At 41.9% G+C, this 22,964-nt stretch overlaps 1 protein-coding gene across 1 annotated transcript in view; it reads right to left on the reverse strand.

The window, feature by feature from the left end:
- Nucleotides 1-22,964, reverse strand: part of LOC126109433 (uncharacterized) — a 129,144-nt gene that overhangs the window by 31,535 nt on the left and 74,645 nt on the right. Inside the window, exon 3 of the mRNA XM_049914465.1 lies at nt 9,363-9,548. Coding sequence (XP_049770422.1) covers nt 9,363-9,548 — 186 coding nt within the window. The remainder of the gene's footprint in view (nt 1-9,362; nt 9,549-22,964) is intronic.

Raw genomic sequence — 22,964 nt, forward strand, 5'->3', positions numbered from 1 at the left:
GTATGGGGTCGAAATAAAGTAAACGCAAATCCATCTCAAAATAAGTGAAGAGAAAGAAGGGAAGGGAAGCATATAATTATAAACATGATGCTGTTCACTTATGTGTTGCAAATTAGAGGACCCTACCTAGACTGTAGTGGTCTGGCAGAGATACTGAGTTAGAATTAAAAATGAGAGAAGTGTGAGTTTTGTGCTCTGACTAAAATCAAAGTTACAGAAATTAAAGGAATGTAGTATACAAAACCAAAAATTTACTTGGTGCTCAAAATGTACGTCCAAACAAAAAGCAGCTCAAAATGTAAGTCCAAACAAAAAGCAAAGTATCTGAAATGAACAAATTTTATATAACACGATATAACATTGTAATGACTGTGCCCATCTAATCGCACATTATGGATAAATATTTTATGGCACATAGTTTAATCTATTTTCTAACCGGTTTTGTATATTTCATTTATTTTCATGAAAAAAACCTAGTGGAGGTTTGTATTATTCTCTGGTGGGTTGTACTAATAATTGGTATAATTTTGTACAAAAGTATTTTGTAATATTTTGAATCTATTAAATTATACAATAGTTTACACAGTTTTGCTTTAATGAAGGGAAGCTTAACTATGTATAAGTAGTCAAGGTCAGCTCTTACTTTACCTGAACTGACAACTTTATGCGCTGGAGGCATAACTAGCTAATCTGCTCTTTTCGTTGCTAGTCCACATTACAGACGAGTTGAAACCAACATGCAAATACATAATGATAGAGTTATTTCGACTTTCCCCATATGTAAGGAATTTGACAAGTGATTAAATGAGTAGTTATTTCAAACCCTTCTCAAGCAACTACTGGACGAAGTAATCTAATGATAGGAACAGAAAGAGAACTATTATTTTCTGGATTCAAATTTGAAATGAATAATCAATGCAATAGTATACATAAGTTTTAAGATGTAAAGATAATATACCAATCGAAAGGCCAAAAGTTTAAAGAAATGGACTAATGAATAGAATATTTATGTACTTAAGTATCTTTTGTGACATCATTCATCAACGAGGTGGAATGTGCGGTTTAACATAGGTTTTCTGTCATCTGTTTTGCCGGCACGTACACAGACGGACGCTGCATGTCTTTGTGGTGGGATGGTGATTGCCATATTACCACAATCTACAGTACCGGTGCAGCTTTGTATAACCTCTGTGTGTTGTCATTCCAGTTTGCAGTACTGCTGTGCATGCAATGTGACAATTCTGAGTGATATCACAGTAGAACAAAGGATGTCTAAAACTGTCAAATACGCCATTAGTCTGATATCAAGTTGTACAGAAAAGTAATGTTCCCTGCAACTGGCTATTCAAGTAAGGTACAATGGGATACAATACAAGGTATTGCTAAAATAAGAAGTAATAAATTTTCATTTGTAGAAAGAGTGGAATTTGTTGAGTCGATCATATTTCAGCACAAATACAACTGCAGCACGAATGAAGTTGCTCAAGCTGTGCAAGTGCAGTCTCAGGGAAAAAAATTTATTACAGGTGCAGCTGTTCAGAGCTTTGCCGATAACAACAAATCTGAATCTGAACACGTATATACACTCACCGAAATAAACTGCAACACCTAGAAGAAGTTGTTTGGCATAAATGAAAGTTGAAAGGCTTGTTTCTACATCTGAAAGATGACTTCTATTCAAATTTCAGCCAGTCACATAACAGTGACACTAGTAGAGCCACTATGAGGATGCAAATCAGGTTTGCTTTGAATACATGCTGTACTTGTCACGAGCATTAAGTCACCTTTGAGAGTGGACGCGGTGGGTCGTGCTAGTCGAGAATGTCTGTAAGGTGACAAAGGCGCCATTATCAACAACCCACTGAGTTTGAGTGAGTGCCTGTAATAGGGCTAGGAGTACTGGATGTTCTTTCTGAGGGTATTGCATAAAGACTTGACAGGAATGTAGCCACTGTATGTGACTACTGGCAGCAGAATGTACAGTCACAAGACCGGACTCCGGATGACCGTGTGGCACTACTGAGAGTGCAGACCGTCACGTTTGGCATACAGTTCTGGAACATCGTACAGCATCTGCAGCACCACAATGACACAATGAACTGTTGTGAATCAGAATGAGATTTTCACTCTGCAGCGGAGTGTGCGCTGATATGAAACTTCCTGGCAGATTAAAACTGTGTGCCCGACCAAGACTCGAACTCGGGACCTTTGCCTTTTGCGGGAAAGTGCTCTACCATCTGAGCTACCGAAGCACGACTCACGCCCGGTCGTCACAGCTTTACTTCTGCCAGTATCTCGTCTCCTACCTTCCAAACTTTACAGAAGCTCTCCTGCGAACCTTGCAGAACTAGCACTCCTGAAAGAAAGGATACTGCGGAGACATGGCTTAGCCACAGCCTGGGGGATGTTCGCAGGAGAGCATCTGTAAAGTTTGGAAGGTAGGAGACGAGATACTGGCAGAAGTAAAGCTGTGAGGACCGGGCGTGAGTCGTGCTTCGGTAGCTCAGATGGTAGATCACTTGCCCGCGAAAGGCAAAGGTCCCGAGTTCGAGCCTCGGTTGGGCACACAGTTTTAATCTGCCAGGAAGTTTTGTTATGAATCACTTACTTCAAGGACAGCTATAAGCAGGCATTCTACTGATCCCGAACCACCAACATTTGGGACCTCAGTGGTGCTCAGCGGGAGGTCATTGGAGGGCAGGGTAGAGGTCTGCTGTGTTTTCTAAAGAAAACTATTTCTGCCTCGGTCCCAGTGACGGCCATTTGCTGGTTAGGAGGAGGTCAGTTGAGGTCCTGCAACAACCAGTCTGTGTGCTACACACAGTGGACCTACACCTGGAGTTACGGTACGGTGTTCGATTTTGTATGACAGCAGGGAGCAATCTCGTGGCTGTCCCACGCACCCTGACTGCAAATTTGTACGTCAGTCTGCCGATTCGACCTGCTGTGCTGCCACTCACGAACAGCATTCCAGGTTTGTTTTCCAACAGGATAACACTTGTTGTGACCCAACACGCTCTACAGTGTCAACACGTTGCCTCGGCCTACTCAATCATCTGATCTGTCTCCAGTCAAGCACATACAGGACATCATCGAACGACAACTTCGGCATCGTCCACAAATGGCATTAACTATCTCTGTATTGACCGACCAAATGCAACAGGATTGGAACTTCATCCCAGTGACTGACATATGGCACCTGTATGACAATTCATGCATGTTTGCATATTTGCATTCAATATTATGGTGGTTACACCAGTAATAGATGTGTCAGCATCGCAGTTTTACCTAGACAGGTGTATTCTTGAAGATGTGATGACGTTTGGTTTGTGGGGCACTCAACTGCATGGTCATCAGAGCCTGTACAAAGTCCCAATTTTTACACACTCCATTTTCTTTTAACAGTCACTCACACAAATTATGATGATGAAATGAGGAGGACAAACAAACACTCAGTCCCCGGGCAGAGAAAATCCCCAGCCCGCCCGGGAATCAAACCCGAGACCCCGTGATCCAGAGGCAGCAACACTAGCCCCTCGACCACGAGCTGCAAATGACGTATTCTTGAAATTCCATTAGTCTACCTCATTATTTATTGATGTTGCAGTTTTTTTCCTGTCAGTGTATATTTGAAGGACACCATCACAAACTACAGTGTCATTATTTCTTCTCCCTGAACTGCTCCTTTTGCAAATTTCTCCTAGCTGTACTTTACTGTCTGATCAAAGTACAGGCTGAATAACATCAGGTATAGGCTACAACCCCATATCACTCCCTTCTAACCTACTGTTTCCCTTTCATGTTGTTCAACTCTTGTAACTGCAATACTGTGTGTGCAGAAGTTGCAAGTAACCTTTAGCTCCTCGTAGTTTATCCCTGCTATCTCCAGAGTCCCCACACGACACACGGACCATGCCGATGGAGGGGAGGCTTGCATGCCTCAGCGATACAGATGGCCGTACCGTAGGTGCAACCACAACGGAGGGGTATTTGTTGAGAGGCCAGACAAATGTGTGGTTCCTGAAGAGGGGAAGCAGTCTACAGGGGCAAGAGTCTGGATGATTGACTGATCTGGCCTTGTAACATCAACCAAAATGGCCTCGCTGTGCTGGTAACTGAACGCCTGAAAGGAAATGATGGTGGCATCCTCGAGTAAAATATTCCCGAGGTAAAATAGTCCCCCATTCGGATCTCCAGGTGGGGGTTGCCATTAGAAGAAACAAAACTGACGTTCTCCAGACCGGAGAATGGATGTCAGATACCTTAATTGGGCAGGTAGGTTAGAAAATCTGAAAAGGGAAATGCAGTGGTTGAAGTTAGTGGGAATTAGTGAAGTTTGGTGGCACGAGGAACAGGACTTCTAGTCAGGTGAATACAGGGTTATAAATACAAAATCATATAGGGGTAATGCAGGAGTTGTTTTAATAATGAGTAAAAAAAAGAGGTTCACAGATAAGCTACTACGAACAGCACACTGAATGCATTATTGTAGCCACGGCAGACACGAAGCCCACGCCAAACACAGTAGTACAAGTTTATATGCCAACTAGCTCCGCAGATTGATGAAATGTATGATGAGATAAAAGAAATTATTCAAATAGTGAAGGGAGATGAAAATTTAATAGTCATGGAGGACTGGAATTTGATAGCAGGAAAAGGAAGAGAAGGAAACGTAGTAGGTGAATATGGGCTGGTGGGAAAAGAATGAAACAGGAAGCCGCCTGCTAGAATTTTGCACAAAGCATAATTTAATCATAGCTAACACTTCCTTTAAAAATATTGAGAGACGGTTGAGAAGGTTGTATACATGGAAGACACCTGGAGACATCGGGAGGTTTCAGATTGATTATATAATGGTCATACAGAGATTTAGGAACCAGATTTTAAATTCTAACATTTCCATATGCGGATGTGGAGTCTGACCACAATTTATTGGTTATGAACTGAATTAAAACTGAAGAAACTGCAAAAAGGCAGGAATTTAAGGAGATAGTACCTGGATCAACTGGAAGAACCAGAGGTTGTAGAGGGTTTCAGGGGGAACATTACGGAATAATTGAGAAGAACAGAGGAAAGGAATACAGAAGAAGAATGGGTAGCTTTGAGAGATGAAATAATGAAGGCAGCAGGGGCTCAAGTAGTAAAAAGATGAGGGTTAGTAGAAATCCTTGGGTAACAGAAGAGGTATTGAATTTAATCGATGAGAGGAGAAAACATAAAAGTGCAATAAACAAAGCACTCAGAAGGGAATACAAACATCTAAAAAATGAGATTGACATGAAGTGCAAAATTGCTAAGCAGGGATGGCTAGAAGACAAATGTAAGGCTGTAGAAGCATATATCACTAGGGGTAAGAGATAGATACTGCCTACAGGAAAATTAAAGAGAACTTTGGAGGAAAGAGAACCACCTGTATGAATATCAAGAGCTCAGATGGAACACCAGTCCTAAGCAAAGAAGGGGAAGCAAAAAGGTGAAGGAGTAAATACAGGGTCTAAACAAGGGAGATGCACTTGAGGGCAATATTTTGTAAATGGAAGAGGATGGAGAGGAAGACGAGAAGGGAGATACAATACTGCGTGAAAAATTTGACAGAGCACTGAGAAACCTAAGTCGAAAAAAGGCCCCGGGAGTAGTGAGCATTCCGTTAGACCTACTGATAGCCTTGGGCTAGCCAGCCATAATAAAACTCTTCCATCTGGTGAGCAAGATGTATGAGACAGGGGAAATACCCTCAAAGTTCAAGAAGAAATACTAACACAAATCATTTTCAGAAGAATGGAAAGAAGCCGACCTCGGGGAAGATCAGTTTGGATTCTGGAGAAACATAGGAACATGCGAGGCAATATTGAGCCTACAACTTATCACAGAAGAAAAGGTTGAGAAAAGGCAAACCTACACTTATAGTATTTGTGGACTTAAGAGAAATCTTTCGACAATGTTGACTGGAATACTCTCTCTCACATTCTAAAGGTGGCAGGAGTAAAATACAGGGAGCGAAAGGCTATCTACAATTTGTACAGAAAACAGAGGGCAGTTATGAGAGTCGAGGTGCATGAAAGGGAAGCAATGGTTGACAAGGGAGTGAGACAGGGTTGTAGCCTATACCCTATGTTATTCAATCTGTATACTGAACAAGCAGTAAAGGAAACAAAAGAAAAATTTAGAATAAGAATTTAAGTCCAGGGAGATGAAATAAAAACCTTGATGTTTGCTGTCGACATTGAAATTTTGGCAGAGACAGCAAAGGACTTGGAAGAGCAGTTGAACGGAATGGACAGTGTCTTGAAATGAGGAATAAGATGAGCATCGACAAAAGCAAAACAAGGACAATGGAATGTTGTCGAATTAAATCAAGTGATGCTGAGGGAATTAGATTAGGAAATGGGACACAAAGTAGTAAATGAGTTTTGCTATTTGGGAAGAAAAATAACTGATGATAGTCGAAGTAGGGAGGATATAAAATGCAGACTGGCAATGACAAGAACAGTGTTTCTGACGAAAAGAAATGTGTTAATGTCAAGGATAGATTTAAGTGTCAGAAAGTCTTTTCGGAAAGTATTTTTATGTGGTGTAAGCCATGTATGGAAGTGAAGCATGGACGGTAAATAGTTTAGACAAGAAGAGAATAGAAGCTTTCGAAATGTGGTACTACAGAAGAATGCTAAAGATTAGATTGGTACATCACTTAACTAATGAGGTGGTACTCAATAGAATTGGGGAGAAGAGAAATTTATGGTAAACTTGACCAAAAGAAGGGATCGGTTGGTAGGACACATTCTGAGGCAACAAAGGATCACCAATTTAGTACTGGAGGGCAGCGTGGAGGGTAAAAATCGTAGAGGGAGGCCAGTAGGTTCAGAAGGATGTAGGTTGCAGTAGTGACTTGGAGATGAACAGGCTTGTACAGGATAGAGTAGCATGGAGAGCTCAATCAAACTTGTCTTCAGAGTGAAGACCACCACCACCACCACCACCACCACCACCACCACATCAGTACTGCCCCAAATGTTCCTACATTTTTCCAGAATCCGAACCAATCTTTCACTGTGGTCAGCTCCTACCAATTTTTCCTATTCTGTGAATAATTTCTGTCACTATTTTGGAACCTTAACTTATTAACTGATGGTTGAGTAGTATTCACACATATCAGCGTGTGCCTCCTTTGAAGCTGTATTTACAGGACGGACCCTAGTACACAAATTAAAACAACACAATATACACAGTGGCCATCAGTTCTATACAGCATGCAACCCAGCCAGCAAAGCAGACGAGTGATGTAGCGACTCACAAATACACAAATGACAGTACTATCTTGTGCACAAAGTATAAAAGGGCAGTGCATTGGTGAAGCTGTAATTTGTACTCCAGTGATTCATTTCAAAAGGTTTCTATCATGATTATGGCCACAAGATGGGAATTAACGGACTCTGAATGCGGAATTGGTAGTTGGAGCTAGACACATGAGAGATTCCATTCTGGAGAGCTTCAGGGACTTTATTCCAAGATTCACTGTATTAAGAGTTTTCTGATAATACCAAATTTCACGCATTACGTCTCACCAAGGACAACACAGTGGTCGATGGCCTTCGTAGCTACAGAAAGCAGTGGTGTTTGCGTAGAGTTTTCAGAGCTAATACACAAGCACTGTGTGAAATAACTGCAAAAATCGGTGTGGGATGTACAATTAATGTAGCCATTTGGACAGTGTGGTGAAATGTGTCATTAATGGGCTACAGCAGGAGACAACCAATGCGAGTGCCTTTGCTAACAGCTTTTGTGGGCTCGTGACCGTATCAGTCGGACCCCGGACGATTGGAAAACGGTGACCCAGTCAGACGAGTCCCAATTTCAGCTGGTAAGAGCCGACAGTAGGCTTCGAGTGAGGCACAGATCCCACAAGGCCACGGAACCGAATTGTCAAAAAGGTACAGCACGAGCTGACGGTGGCCTCATAATGGTGTGGGCAGTGTTTACGTGGAATGGACTAGGTCCTCTGGTCAAACTGAATAGATCATTTTCTGGAAATGGTTTTAGCTACTCGAATACCATTTGCAGCCATTCACGGACTTCACAGTCCCAAACAACGATGGAATATTTGTGGATGACAATCCTCCACGTCACCGGGCCACAACTGTTCGCGTTCGGTTTGAGGAACGTTCTGGACAATTTGAGCGACCACCCAGATCACTCGACACGAATCACATCGAACATTTAGAGGATGCAATCGTGAGGCCAGTTCATCTATAAAATCCTCCACCAGTGGGCAGCATGGCTCGATATTTCTGCAGGGGAGTTGCAATGACTTGTCGAGTCCTTGCCACACCGAGTCGGTGCACTACGCAGGCCAAAACGAGGTATCCCATGACTTGACGACTCAGTTTAGTGGGAAGAGACTACTCTGCGGCGAAGGTGACACAGCACAGCTCAATAGCAGTGGCGCTATAAAGGCCAGTAGCTACTACTTGTCAATGGCTGGTGTAGGAGGACTTTGAATTTCGCTGCGTTGCACTCGTTCCCTCAGACACGAATTGTGCCGTCGCAGTGGTACGAGCGCTCGACGGCAGGGAAAATACTAAAATTTATACTCTTTTTTGTTTTTCTATCCGTTTCTTAATTGTCTCTTGATAGCCGAAGCTTAAGGCAGACGTCATCTGATGAAGACGTTAAAAAAAAAAAAAAAAAACCTTTTTAGCTAGTCTTGATCTGATTTTAATGTGTAGACATATTGTGGAAGTTGTTAAGAAATTCGGAGGATGGAAGTAGCAAAGTAAATTAAATTGCATACACTATCAAGATGATTTCAATTGATATAAATTAGTGATTCCTGGACGATTGCAAGATTTCGGAGCAGACTTTTCACGCCGAAATGCAGGAGATTTTTGAAGACCTGGATGCCGCACGAAAGAAGACAAGTTAACCTGGTAAAGGATGATTTATCTACGCCACTTCCCCCTGTCAGTTACATTTTGTTATTCTCTGTTTCTTTTCAGTAAGTTTTGTAGTGGAAATTGGTTTAACTTTTGCTCAAAAACGCCACAAGGACCACCCCAACTATAGCTTTTCTGTAAAAGTCCGATTTGCATTTCATTCTTTCCTTTTTTCACGGTCATTTACGATTTTAAAACCCCCTTTTTATTCACCATTTCTTCCCACCACAGTCAACCTTTTTTTTTCTTTCTCTTTTCTTCTCTTTTTCCTTTTCTTTTTTTCTTAACCACTACACTGGGGAACGAGCCAGATGAAAATGTGCCGCATTTGAACCACTTTAATTGGACAGAAACCACAGAAATTTTAAGACATTGCACCTCGTATAGATTACACACTAGTGAAAATTGCATGTGTCCACCACATAAACTTACTTAAATACCATAGTAATTTTATCAAGCGGTTCAGGACTGCAGACCCACATCTCAAGTTCTTGCAAGTTCTTCAGGCTTCTCAGTGCAGTAAATGCCTCCCTCACCTCACTGTGGCTTAAGTCTAAATCATAAAGATGCAGCCGTTCCAAGCTGTCAGCACAAATTGTCAGCAATGGTAGGACACACCTGTGTAACAACAGTTCACATTCAAGAAGTCAAAACAGATAAGGCACCACTTATTCTAACTCTAAATTGATTATGCTTATTCTTAATAGTAACATTACCATACTCAAATGTGACTACTACATCACTAGCTACTGAAATATGGGATCATAATTATTATATTAATCTTGATCAAAAGTGAACCCACTGTTAACCAATTCTATACTAATTACATAATAATAATAATAATAATAATAATAATAATAATAACAGTTCTGTGAGGCTCAACTGACAGATGCAAGTTGACATGCTACTGCAAAGATGTTAGCGACAGTGTTAGATTACTCCCCTGCACATTTGTTTCCCCATTTGTGTTCCATCGGTAGCATATTACAGAAATATATATATGGAAACATTCCACGTGGGAAAAATATATTTAAAAACAAAGAAGATGTAACTTACCAAAAGAAAGCGCTGGCAGGCCGATAGACATACAAACAAACACAAACATACACACAAAATTCTAGCTTTCGCAACCAACGGCTGCTTTGTCAGGAAAGAGGGAAGGAGAGGGAAAGATGAAAGGATGTGGGTTTTAAGGAGAGGGTAAGGAGTCATTCCAATCCCGGGAGCGGAAAGACTTACCTTAGGGGGAAAAAAGGACGGGTATACACTCGCGCGCGCACACACACACATATCCATCCACACATATACAGACACAAGCAGACATATTCAGAGGCCAACTGGTTGATAACAATTAATGACATATCACAAAATGTATTATTTATTACTGGAATCATTCCTTATTCAAAAGCCAGATCAAACAACACTTTGATTTAGAAAATTCCCATATGGCTAAACATCTACACACATCGAAAAATGTTTTGCATCACCCCACTTCCCAGAACTCCTGAAGATAGATGTTGACTGTGGATATTGCATCACAGACACAGAGACTTTGACTGTCCAGAGATGTCACTAAACCCGCCCAAAGATGTAAACAACCATGTGTGAGAAGTGCCGATTAACAGTGAGGGTCCGACAGCCAATTAGTTCCAGTCGTTCCACCAAGTAGGAGATACACAGCTTGTATTGTCTGTAGTTCAACCATGCCTAGACAGTCAATACCATGGTTTGATCACGTCCGCATTGTTACTTTGTGCCAGGAAGGGTTCTCAACAAGGGAGGTGTCCAGGCGTCTCTGAGTAAACGAAAGCAATGTTGTATAGACTTGGAGGAGATACAGAGAGACAGGCACTGTCGATTACATGCCTTGTTCAGGCCGCCTGAGGGCTACTACTGCAATGGATGGCTGCTACCTACGGATTATGGCTCAGAGGAACCCTGACAGCAAAGTCACCATGTTGAATAATGCTTTTCGTGTACCCACAGGAAGTCGTGTTACGACTCAAACTGTAGGCAATAGGCTGCATGATGCGCAACTTCACTTCCAACATCCATGGACAGGTCAATCTTTGCAATCACGACACCATGCAGCATGGTACAGATGGGCCCAACAACATGCCTAATGGACCGCTCAGGATTGCCATCACGTTCTCTTCACCAATGAGGGTCACATATGCCTTCAACCAGACAATTGTCAGAGATGTGTTTGGTGGCAACCCGGTCAGGCTGAACGCCTTACACACACTGTCCAGCGAACACAGCAAGGTGGAGGTTCCCTGCTGTTTTGGGTGGCATTATGTGGGGACGACTTACTGTCACTGGTGGTCGTGGAAGGCGACGTAATGGTTGTACAATACGCAAATGCCATCCTCCGACCAACAGTGCAAACATATCGGCAGCATAGTGGCGTGGCATTTGTCTTCGTGGACGACAGTTCGCGCCCCCTTTGTGCACATCTTGTGAATGATTTCCTCCAGGTAACAACACTGCTCGACTAGAGTGGCCAGCACGTTCTCCAGACATGAACCCTATCTAACATGCCTGCGACAGATTGAATTGGGCTGTTTATGGACGACGTGACCCACTAACCACTCTGAGGGATCTAAGTCGAATCACCATTGAGGAGTGGGACAATCTGAACTGACAGTGCCATGATGAACTTGTGGATAGTATGCCACAACGAATACAGGCGTGCATCAATGCAAGAGAATGTGCTACTGGGTATTAGAGGTACCGATGTGTACAGCAATCTGGACCACCACCTCTAAAGGTCTCGCTGTATGGTGGCACAACACGCAATGTGTGGTTTTCATGAGCAATAAAAAGGGCAGAAATGATGTTTATGTTGATCTCTATTCCAGTTTTCTGTACAGGTTCCTGAACTCTCGAAATCGAGATGATATAATTTTCTTTTGATGTTTGTAATTAACTTGTTCATGTTGAAGCTTAATGGAAATGTTGTGGAAACAATGGACTGATGATATTATCGAGAATGATGCAATTTTGTTCCAATTATATCAAAACACATACATCTAAATGCAACTGTATCTCAAGAACGCTGCTGACCAACTGGGGGGCCTCAAATATTATGCACAGCACACACACCTTGACAACAATAATAAATCACAAACTTCTGTCAGCAGACAAAGATTATTTTTTACTTCCAGACAAGGTTTAACTAGTTGTTGCTGTGGACTGTCAATACTCGATATGCAGTAAAACTTAACAATACATTCAGAAAATGATAAACATAACCAAATATTATGATAAGTGAGAATATAGGATCCTCACAAAGTCTTGCAATTGGACTTGTCTCCCTAAAATACCCCAGTAATCCTACAGCAAAAAGAAATTTAATGTGGAATACATAAAATTTGTCATTCTTGGAGAATCTTAAAATCTTTGATAACAATAGGAGTTGAAGTAATGAATTAAAATTCGTGCTAAGGCTGGGACTTTAACTTGGGTCTCCTGCTTACTAAGCCGATATGAAATCCGCTACATCACCCTGGCATCGTGGTAACAAAGCTGCATAGAATACCCTAGTCGAATGCCCTCCCTAACACAAACTTCAATTCACACTCCAGCCCGTCTTGATTTTCCCCATTTTAATTCGTCAGTATTGCCAAGGCTCTCTAATACTTGTATAGTGTCCCAGCTTTGTACATAATGGGGAAATCCTGCCTGTACCCCTGGTATAGGTGAGCTGTGATGTCATGTAATTACATCAGTAGAGAGCCTTGGCAATATCAATGAGTTAAAAAACAGGAAAATCGAGATGGGCTGAGGAGTGAATTTACGTTTGCATTAGGGAAGACACTGGACTTGGGTATTCTGTGCAGCTCTGTTAACCACAATGCTAGGAAAGTGTAGTGGATAGCACATCTGTCCAGTAAGCAGGAGACCCAGATTCAATTCCTGGCCTTGGCACAAATTTTAATTCATAACTTCACCTCCTATTCTTGTCGAAGATAAAGCTGAGATGCAATATGTCTCCAGGAAAATGAAATTACATCAGATAAATAAATCTTTAAATTGTTGAGAGGTGAACACTAGGTTGAAGGCTGACTTAAATTTACCACGGTTCTTTGGGATTTGATTTCACTACCTTTCAGTTTCTAGGCATGAGTTTTACCACTAGACCACCAAGACTGGCAACAATTACAGGGTGATTTTTCCACCGTGAAAGACTGATCGATGAGATGATACAGAACAAAAAAGTCTAATGAACTCGTGTCCAAAAATGCATGGTTTCCATGCTAGAGACCATTTATTCAATCATACATTGTTGCAGAGACTGTGGTCTAATACGCACTGTGCCATGCAGCCACAGTCACGATATGTGCTAAAAAGGGTTTTCGTGTGTCTCATCGCAAGTATGTATGCGCCATAGCACGTTCTGTCTCCAAACGATCACATCGGCCTGGATGCATCCGAACACTGTCAAAGGCAACATGAATATGCTGCTCCAGTGTCTCTACATCTGAAATGGGCACTCCGTACACGATACTTTTGAGATGCCCCACAGCCAGAAACTGCAGGCAGCAGCAGCTGGGCAAGACAGACGCAGCAACAGGGAAGAAACCAATTTTGTGACTTTTACGAGTTCCTAACCAGGAGCGAATTGCACAATTTAATCTGTGTACTTTTGATAGTTTAGTTTCTTGAGTTTCTGCATGTTAATTTAATATCTAATAGCCACAGTTCTCACATTTTCATTTGTGTCGGAAAGTAAACCGATTTTGTGACACATTACAAGTTCGTAATCAGGAGTGAATTATTTAGTTTCACCTGCATGCTTCGGTAGTTAGGCTATTGAATCTCTGCATATTAATCTAATTTATTAGACATAGTTCCTGTGTTTTCATCAGTATCTATAATAGAGTTCTGCAGCACATGCTGATAGTCTGTTTATTGGGGTAGTTTCGTTTCCCACAGTCTTTAGTATGGATAGAGACTGATTGTTGTGTGTGGATGCGAGCCGAGTTGGTGACACTTCGCTGTCAACTCCAGGCTGTGATGGCTTCAGTTACACAGCTTGAAGCTCCAGTCGATGGGCACCACTACTGTGCACCAGCCGGGGGGATCCAACAGATTTCCAGCACATCTGAGTCCTCCGATCGGTCCTCACCTGTGGCCAGCCCAGTTACTGCTCGCACTTAGGTTGACCCCTCACCCGTGGTCGAGTGGGAGGTCACCTCGGGGCATAGCAGGCAGAGAAAGACTTCCCGTGGGACCGCACGTAAGACCTCCCGCATTAGCCTGACGAGCAGGTTCCAGGTGCTGTCTGTGACTGAAACTGTCGCTCGACCAGATGCTGTCGCCTGTCCTGTTTCAGAGAAAACCTCTCAGCCTGCAAGATCCGAGCAGTCACAGAGGGTGAGATTATTGATAGTTGGGAGCTTCAACGTTAGGCACGTTATGGGGCCCCCTTAGGGACGTGGCTGCCAAGAATGTCTTTCCAGATGCCATGAAGAGCACAGGGTGCAGCCAACTGCAGGTGGTGGGTCACGTTGGTACCAATTATGTGTGTTGCTTCGGATCTGAAGGAATTCTCTCTGGTTTTGAGCAGCTAACAGAAGTGGTAAAGGCTATGTATTGCTTGTGAGACGAAAGCAGAGCTGACCATTTGCGGCATAGTCGACAGGACCGATTGTGGACCTCTGGCACAGAGCCAAGTGGGGGGTCTGAATCAGAGGCTCAGACAATTCTGCGACCGTGTAGGCTGCAGACTCTTCGACTTGCGCCGTAGGGTGGTTGGGTTTCTGGTTCTGCTGACTAGGTCAAGTGTCTGCTATACGTAGGAGGCGGCTACATGGGCAGCAGGGGCTGTGTGGCGTGGACTGGGCAGATTTTTAGGTTAGAGGGTCTCGGAAAACACAAAAAGGGCACCAGTCACAAAGAGTGCAGGCCGAATACCCAAAGAACATAGATACAGGAATCATCAGTATAACAGCTGTAAACTGTTGCAGCTGTGTTAGGAAAGTACCAGAGCTCAAGGCACTAATAGAAAGCTCTGATGCTCAAATTGTCATAGGCACTGAAAGCTGGCTAAAGCCGGAAATAAGTTCAGCTGTTAGAAGTAGTTTATCTTGTCATGAAATTGAAGTAGATAGTTCCTGTAAATTTGTATGGGCAAAGGTCATTGTTGGCAACTGGAATAAAATAATAACTGGATCCTTCTACCGACCTCCCAACTCAGATGGTACAATTGCTGAAAGGTTCATAGAAAACTTGAGTTTCATTTGAAACACGTACCTGACTCATACAATTATGATTGGTGGTGACTTTAATTTACCCTCGATATGTTGGTGAAAATACATGTTTAATTCCGGAAGGTGTGCATAAAACATCATCTGAAATTGTCCTAAATGCATTCTCTGAAAATTACTTCGAGCAGTTAGTTCATGAGCCCACGCGAATAGTAAATGGTTGTGAAAACGCACTTCACCTTTTAGCAATAAATAATACTCAGTTAATAACGAGCGTCAAAACTTATGCAAGGATCAGTGACACAGGGTCGTCGTCTAGAGACTGAATATTATAACCCCCAAAGCCTCCAAAAATAAAGGAAAAATATACCTATTCAAAAAAGCAGATAAAAATTAACTCGACTTCTTCCTGAGACAAAAATCTCCACTCCTTCCAAGTTAACAGTGTAAGTGGAGACCAGATGTGGCTTGAATTCAAAGAAGTAGTATCAGCACCAATTGAGAGATTTATATGAAAAATTAACAAACGGCAGAGCTGATCTTCCTCGGCACACAAAACGAGTCAAACACTCTTGCAGAAGCAACGAAAAAAACATGCCAAATTTAAACAGGTGCAAAGTCTCCAAGATCGTCAATCTTTTACAGAAGCTCGAAATTTAGTGTGGTCTTCAATGCGAGTTGCTTATAATAGTTTTCACAACAAAACTCTGTCTCCAAACCTGACAGAAAATCCAAAGAGATTCTGGTCGTATGTGAAGTATGCTAGTGCTAAGACACAATCAATGCCTTCCCTGCACGAGGGCAATGGAGATAGTATTGAAGACAGTGCTGCCAAAGCAGAGTTACGAAACACAGTCTACCAAAATTCCTCCACTGAAGAATACAAAGTAAATATTCCAGAATTCGAACCAAGAACAGTGCCAACTTGAGTAATGCAGAAGTAGATGACCTCAGAGTATTGAACCAACTTAAATCACTTCATAAAAGCAAATCTTCTGGTCAAGAGTGTATACCAATTAGATTCCTTTCAGAGTATGCTGATGCAATAGCTTAACAATCATATACAACCAATCGCTCGACGAAAGCTCCATACCCGATGACTGGAAAGTTGAGGAGGTCGCGCCAATATTCAAGAAAGGTAGTAGGAGTAAGCCACTAAATTACAGGCCCATATCATTAACGTCGATATGCAGCAGGATGGAACATATGTTGTGTTCAAACATTACGAATAACTTCAGAGGGGGAGGGGGGGGGGGGTGGGGCGGAAGGTGCATTAAGACACAGCCAACACGGATTTAAAAAACTTCGTTCTTGTAAAACACAACTAGATCTTTACTCGCACGAAGTGTTGAGTGCTACTGACAAGGAATTTCAGATGGATTCCATATTTTCTGGATTTCCAGAAGGCTTTTGACACTGTACCACACAAGCAGATTGTAGTGAAATTGTATGTTTATGGAATATTGTCTCAGCTATGTGACTGGATTTGTGATTTTCTGTCAGAGAGGTCACAGCTCGTAGTAACTGATGGAAAGTCATCGAGTAAAACAGAAGTGATTTCTGACATTCCCCATGGTAGTGTTATAGACCCTTTGCTGCTCCTTATCTCTATAAACCACTTGGAGACAATCTTAGGTTGTTGGCACAGGATGCTGTCATTTATCGACCAGTAAAGTCACCAGAAGATCAAAACAAATTGCAAAACAATTTATAAAAAATATCTGTATGGTGCGAAAATTGGCAATTGACCCTAAATAACGAAAAGTGAGAAGTCATCCACATGAGTGCTAAAAGTAACCCATTACACGATAAATCAGTCAAATGTAAAGGCCATAAATTCCACTAAGTACCTAGGAATTACAATTACAAACAACTTAAATTGGAAGGAACACACAGAAAATGTTGTGGGGAAGGCTAACCAGAGACTGCGTTTTATTGGCAGGAAAATTAGAAAATGTAGCAGATCTACTAAGGAGACCGCTTACGCTACGCTTGTCCACCCTCTTATAGAATACTGCTGTGCGGCTTGAGATTCTTACCAGATAGGATTGAGGGAGGACATAGATAAAGTTCCAAGAAGGGCAGCACATTTTGTATTATCGTGAAATAGTGAAGAGAGAGTCACTGAAATGATACAGGATTTGGAATGGGCATCACTAAAACAAAGGCGTGTTTTGCTGCGGAGAAATATTCTTGCAAAATTCCAATCACCAATTTTCTCCTCTGAATGCGAAAATATTTTGTTGACACCAACCTACATAGAGAGAAACGAACATTATGATAAAATAATGGATGGAAAGATATAGGTGTTCATTCTTTCCATGCGCTATACGTGATTGGAAAAGTAGAGAATTGTGAAGGTGGTTCGACAAACCCTCTGCCAGGCACTTAAATGTGATATGCAGAGTATCGATGTAGATGTAGATGTAGATGCACGGGTTGAGATCCAGTGAACGACCAGGCCCCACAACTGGACCCCCTCATCCGATCCATCATCCAGGGAAGACACGATCGAGATGTGTCCGGACGCTAATGGTGAAGTGGGCTGGAGCACCATCATGTAGCAGCCACATAACCCTTCGAACCATCGATGGCAGTTTTTCCAGCATGGGAGGCAAAGTAACCCGCAAGGAACTCTGATGCTTCCAGCCTATTAGACGACACGGAAGGAAGACCGGTCCCAACATATGGTCGCCAATTACCCTTGCCCACACATTCTGGATGCACTGACGCTGATGATTCAGTGTCACCATACCGTGGGGTACTGCATACTATCCAACATATGACTGTTATGAAAGTTGAAGATACCACTCTGTGTAAAGATGGCCTCATCTGTGAATACAATGGATGACACAAATACTGGAATCGTGGTTGCCTGGTGAAGAAACCAGTGAGAAAACTGCTCTCAATGCAGAAAGTCTTACACTTGTAAGCCCTGCACATGCTGTAAGTAATAACAGTAGTAATAACTGTCGTGGAGTGTGTTCCACACAGTTGTCTGGCTTATCCCGTATTGGCAGGTCAACTGCCTGGTACTGACACGGCAGCCGCCTTCCACAGCTTTAGTCACATTTTCCTCCAAGTCTGGTGTCTGAACATTTCAGGTACGCCCTTCACGATTCCCTGCTTCCTGAAATGACCCTGTCTCAGACAAACAGTGAAACACTGTTACAAACATTGAATGCTGTGGTGGTTGTTGGCGGGGATAGGTCTCCTGATACAATCTTGCTGCCTGCACCCCATTGGCATTTGCCTTTCCATAAGAAAGCACTGTGTTGGCAAGCTCTCCACCATTGTGTACAACGCTGTATCACATCCAATATAATGTGAGTCAGCAACAGAAGTGAACTGGACACAACATTACCAATTACTATGGCAGGAGAGGGCACTAGGGAGCAATGTCCGAGGAACAGTACAACCCTCTAGGAGGAAACCATGCATACTGTAACTGTGGCTGCACAGTACTGCATGTATTAGACTGCAGTCTCTGTAACAAATATGACTGAATACATGGTCTCTAGCAGGAAATCATGCATTTCCGGACATAAATTCATTAGGCCTTTTTTGTTCCATATTCTCTCACCGATCAATCCCTACAGTTTGTACACAGTGGAAAAAATTACCCTGTATATTACTATACATTAGACATCAATAATGGTGAGAGTCATGACTTACAACAAGCCTATACCTGTGTGACTCGGGTGTATAGTGGACGGTGGTATGGGTGTAACTAATGTACACCTTTTGTTCCTATAATATTTTGTAAAATTGGCTAGGCATATTTTGTTAGTGTGAATTTATTGATTTATTTTGATGGTTTGGGTCCCATTCTTCTTATGCCATGTTTATTAATCTTCCTTTCTGAAAGGCTACGTCTTTGTACTTTCGAGTTACAAGGATGAAACACTGATAACCATATGTGACTAATTATGTTTTCACTTATCAGTTACCAAGAGATAATTTTGGTATTTTCAACACACAAAGGACTGTAACAAACTCATTATAATTTACTGCTTCTAAAACTAATTACCATTCAAACTTAATAAAATGCAATCTTTTAACGTGAACTATTCTACTTATGCATCATCTATGAACAAATATTGATATGAATGATACTCCATGATCTTTAGATCAAAGACTTTTGTATCTTTGGTTCCTGTTAATCTTACTGGAAAGGGATGACAAAGATCTGCGAAGGTGGGAAATCGTTTCGAAACTGTGCTGGCGATCGGACGTGGGGAGGCAAGATTAATCTGTCTTCATTGTGTCCATGTGAAATGTATTGTCGATATATGAAGAAATGTGAAAAATTGTTTTATACTTATTCAAGAGTGAGAGAATATATACTGTGGTGGTTTGAATTGGCGTTTCATTTGAAGGAATTTTATTTATACCTGATTACCTTATTTGAACAGCACAACAGAACCGCATTATTGATGATTTTGTTGGATGGAAATTAATATATTGCTCTTCAATATTTTCAAAATCTATGCACCCTCTCAATGAAATCGTACCCCATTTTGTTTCAGGACAAGCAGCAGAGTATTATTCTCAAATAATGACCTCATAGCATACAGTGTCAACACACAGACCTAGTACCTGTGCCCTGCAAGTTATCTTAATGAATTCTACACACTGTGCACACAGACAGAATTGTGATTGTTCTTTTGTTACAACAGTTATTCAAAAATATCTAAATTATATTACAGGACATGGTGGCATTAGACACCCCAGAAAAAACAAATTCAGCTCGTACCATACAGTGCCTGCTGTTGTCATTTTGTAACACTGAAATGATTCGAAATAATAAGCTTGGGAATGGAGCAGAAATTTAGAAGTGTTGTGCACATAGTTCCGCGTAGTCAGCGTGTGCACAACTTTCCCACTAGAGCAACAAATATTGATATGAGTGATACTCCATGATCTTTAGATCAAAGACTTTTGTATCTGTGGTTCCTGTTAATCTTACTGGAAAGGGATGATGAAGATCTGTGAAGGTGGGAAATCGTTTCGAAACTGTGCTGGTGATTGGACGTGGGGAGGCAAGATTAATCTGTCTTCATTGTGTCCATGTGAAATGTATTGTCGATATATGAAGAAATGTGAAAAACAGCGCAGGCGCAGCACTCGTCCGTCTCCGTACTATGAGATGGCGCTGCCATAGAGACGGACCAAATTCTGCTTCCACCGATCCGCCAATGAGATTGCTGCTTACGTAGAAGCTTTTCTCCTCGTGGATCACACTCGCGCAGTGATACATGAACGCGCAAGGTATTATAACGAGTGTACAGACCTCCGATTAGTCAGTCTGCATTTGTCTGCACCAGTCTGTACAAGTTCTACATTTGTCTGTACCAGTCTATAGTCAAGATTCAGTCTGCGCCTAATAAGATTACCATATTCCTGTACATAGCCATGAAGATAAATGTATAGACATTTGTGAAGTATCCGAGATATATGTGAGAATAAGATTAACGTACCAATACCAAAGGAACTTCTGATTGTCAAACGTAAATAGCATCCAGAACCAAGTTAAGTAATTTTTATGCTTGTTATTATTTTAATAAATGTGTGTGAAAATTAATCAAGTTCTGTTTAAAGTTGGCCACCGTCACTCTGCTACTCTAAGCATGCAAGTGGCATTTCTATCGTCTGACTGCAGAAGATAAACACGCCACGATAAGACCACGAGACATATTGCTGACACTCACCTACTTCGTTAGAGCAACAAGTCAAATAATCTGATGGTGTGTGTACCGAAGGTCTTACAGTACGCACACTACAAGAAGTCTTTCCTCAGTACAGCAGAAGGCGAGCGAAGCAGGTCAATATGCAACATGGAATGGCAACAAGGAAGGACTGGTGGTGTTACATACAGTATGACCGCAAGACAGAAGTCATAGCTACACAGCATAATAGCTGCATGTTTAAAGTGTCAGTACAGCAGACGTTATAGGGAGAGGATGATGATGTCAGTGTGTTGACCACGGACCGACATTGCACACTAGGTGCAGAGACATTTACCGGGGTGCACACTATGATAACAATGAGTGCTCTGAAAACCCGCTGCCCTGAGCTGCTAACACCAGAGGCAGCCGAGACAGTACCGATAGAGAGACAGTCGATGTGCCGCGATGTTGCAGGTTGCCGAGTAAGCACGTCCACAGCTGCATTAGCCGAGATGGCGCGACACGTGCGAGTGCCAACAAATTCCGGAACAGCTAGTGCTTCTGTTCGCCACTACCGCAGGCAGCCACGAATGAAGACAGGGTGGATTTTGCTTACTAAATGCTCGTTCAATCGTCCACAAACTGTGGACTTTGCCGTCAGTGGGGTGGTTTCGTGCCTCAGTGATACAGAGAGCCGTACCGCAGGTGCGACCACAGTGGAGAAGTATCTGTTGAGAGGCCATACAAATTTGTGGTTCCCGATGAGGGGCACCAGCCTTTTCAGTAGTTGCAGCACAACAGTATGGATGAATGACTGATCTGGCCTTGTAACATTAATTGAAATAGCCTTACTGTGTTGGTACGGCAAATGGCTGACAGCATGAGGAAATAACAGCTGTAAATATTTCCAAGGGCCATGCAGCTTTATTGTACGGTTAAATGATGATGTTATCTGCTTGGATAAAATATTCCAGAGGAAAAACAGTCCTCCATTTGAATCTTGGGGTGGGGGCTATTCAGGAGGATATGATCATGAGAAACAAAACTTCTACAGATCAGAGTGTGGAATGTCAAGATCCCTTAATCGTGCAGCCAGTTCAGAAAATTTAGAAAGGGAACTGGACAGGTTGAAGTTAGATATCTTGGGAATTAGTGAAGTTTGGTGGCAGCAGGAAAACGACTTGTGGTCAGGTAAGTACGGGGTTATAAATACAAAACCAAATACGGTTAACAAAGGAGTAGGTTTAATAATTAATAAGAAAGTAAATGCAGGTAAGGTATAGTGTACAGCATGGTGAACACATTACTGTAGCCAAGATAGACAGAGCCAACACCCACTACAGGAGTACAAGTTTATCTGCCAGTTACCTCAAAAGGTGATGGAGAGATAAAAGCAATGTATGACGACATAAAAGAAATTATTCAGATGGTTATGGGATATATAAATTTAATTGTGATAGGGCACTGGAATTCTATGGCAGGAAAAAGAAGAGAAGAAAAATTGTAGATGAATACAGGCTTGGGGAAAGGAATGAAAGAGAAAGCTGTCTGGTAGAATTTTGCACAGAACATAACTTCATGGTCATTAACACTTGTTCCAACAATCAAAAAAGATAGTAGTATGCATGAAAGAGACCTGGACACGCTGGACAGTTTTAGATTGATTATATAATGGTAAGACAGATTTAGGAACCAGATTTTAAATTGTAAGATATTTGCAGGGGCAGATGTGCACTCTGGCTACAATTGATTGGGAAATGAAGGAGATAGAACTAGGATACATTGAACGAACCACAGGTTGTTGAGAGTTTCAGAGGGAGCATTATGCAATGACTAACTAGAACAGGGAAAATGAATACCGTCAAAGACAAACGGGTAGATTTGAGAGATGAAATAGTGAAGGCAGCAGAGGTTCAAATAGGTAAAAAGACAAGGACTAGCAGAAATCTTTGGATAATACAGAAGATGTAGAATTTAATTAATGAATGGAGAAAATATAAAAATGCTGCAAATGAAGCAGGCGAAAGGGAAAACAAACATATAAAAGATTAGATTGATAAAAAGTGCAAAATGGCTAAGTGAGAATGACTATGAGGACAAATGTAAAGATTTAGAAGCATATTTCAAAAGGAGAAAGATGGATACTGCCTGCA

This window comes from Schistocerca cancellata, chromosome 12 (assembly GCF_023864275.1).
Source record: "Schistocerca cancellata isolate TAMUIC-IGC-003103 chromosome 12, iqSchCanc2.1, whole genome shotgun sequence".
Classification (NCBI taxonomy): domain Eukaryota; kingdom Metazoa; phylum Arthropoda; class Insecta; order Orthoptera; family Acrididae; genus Schistocerca; species Schistocerca cancellata.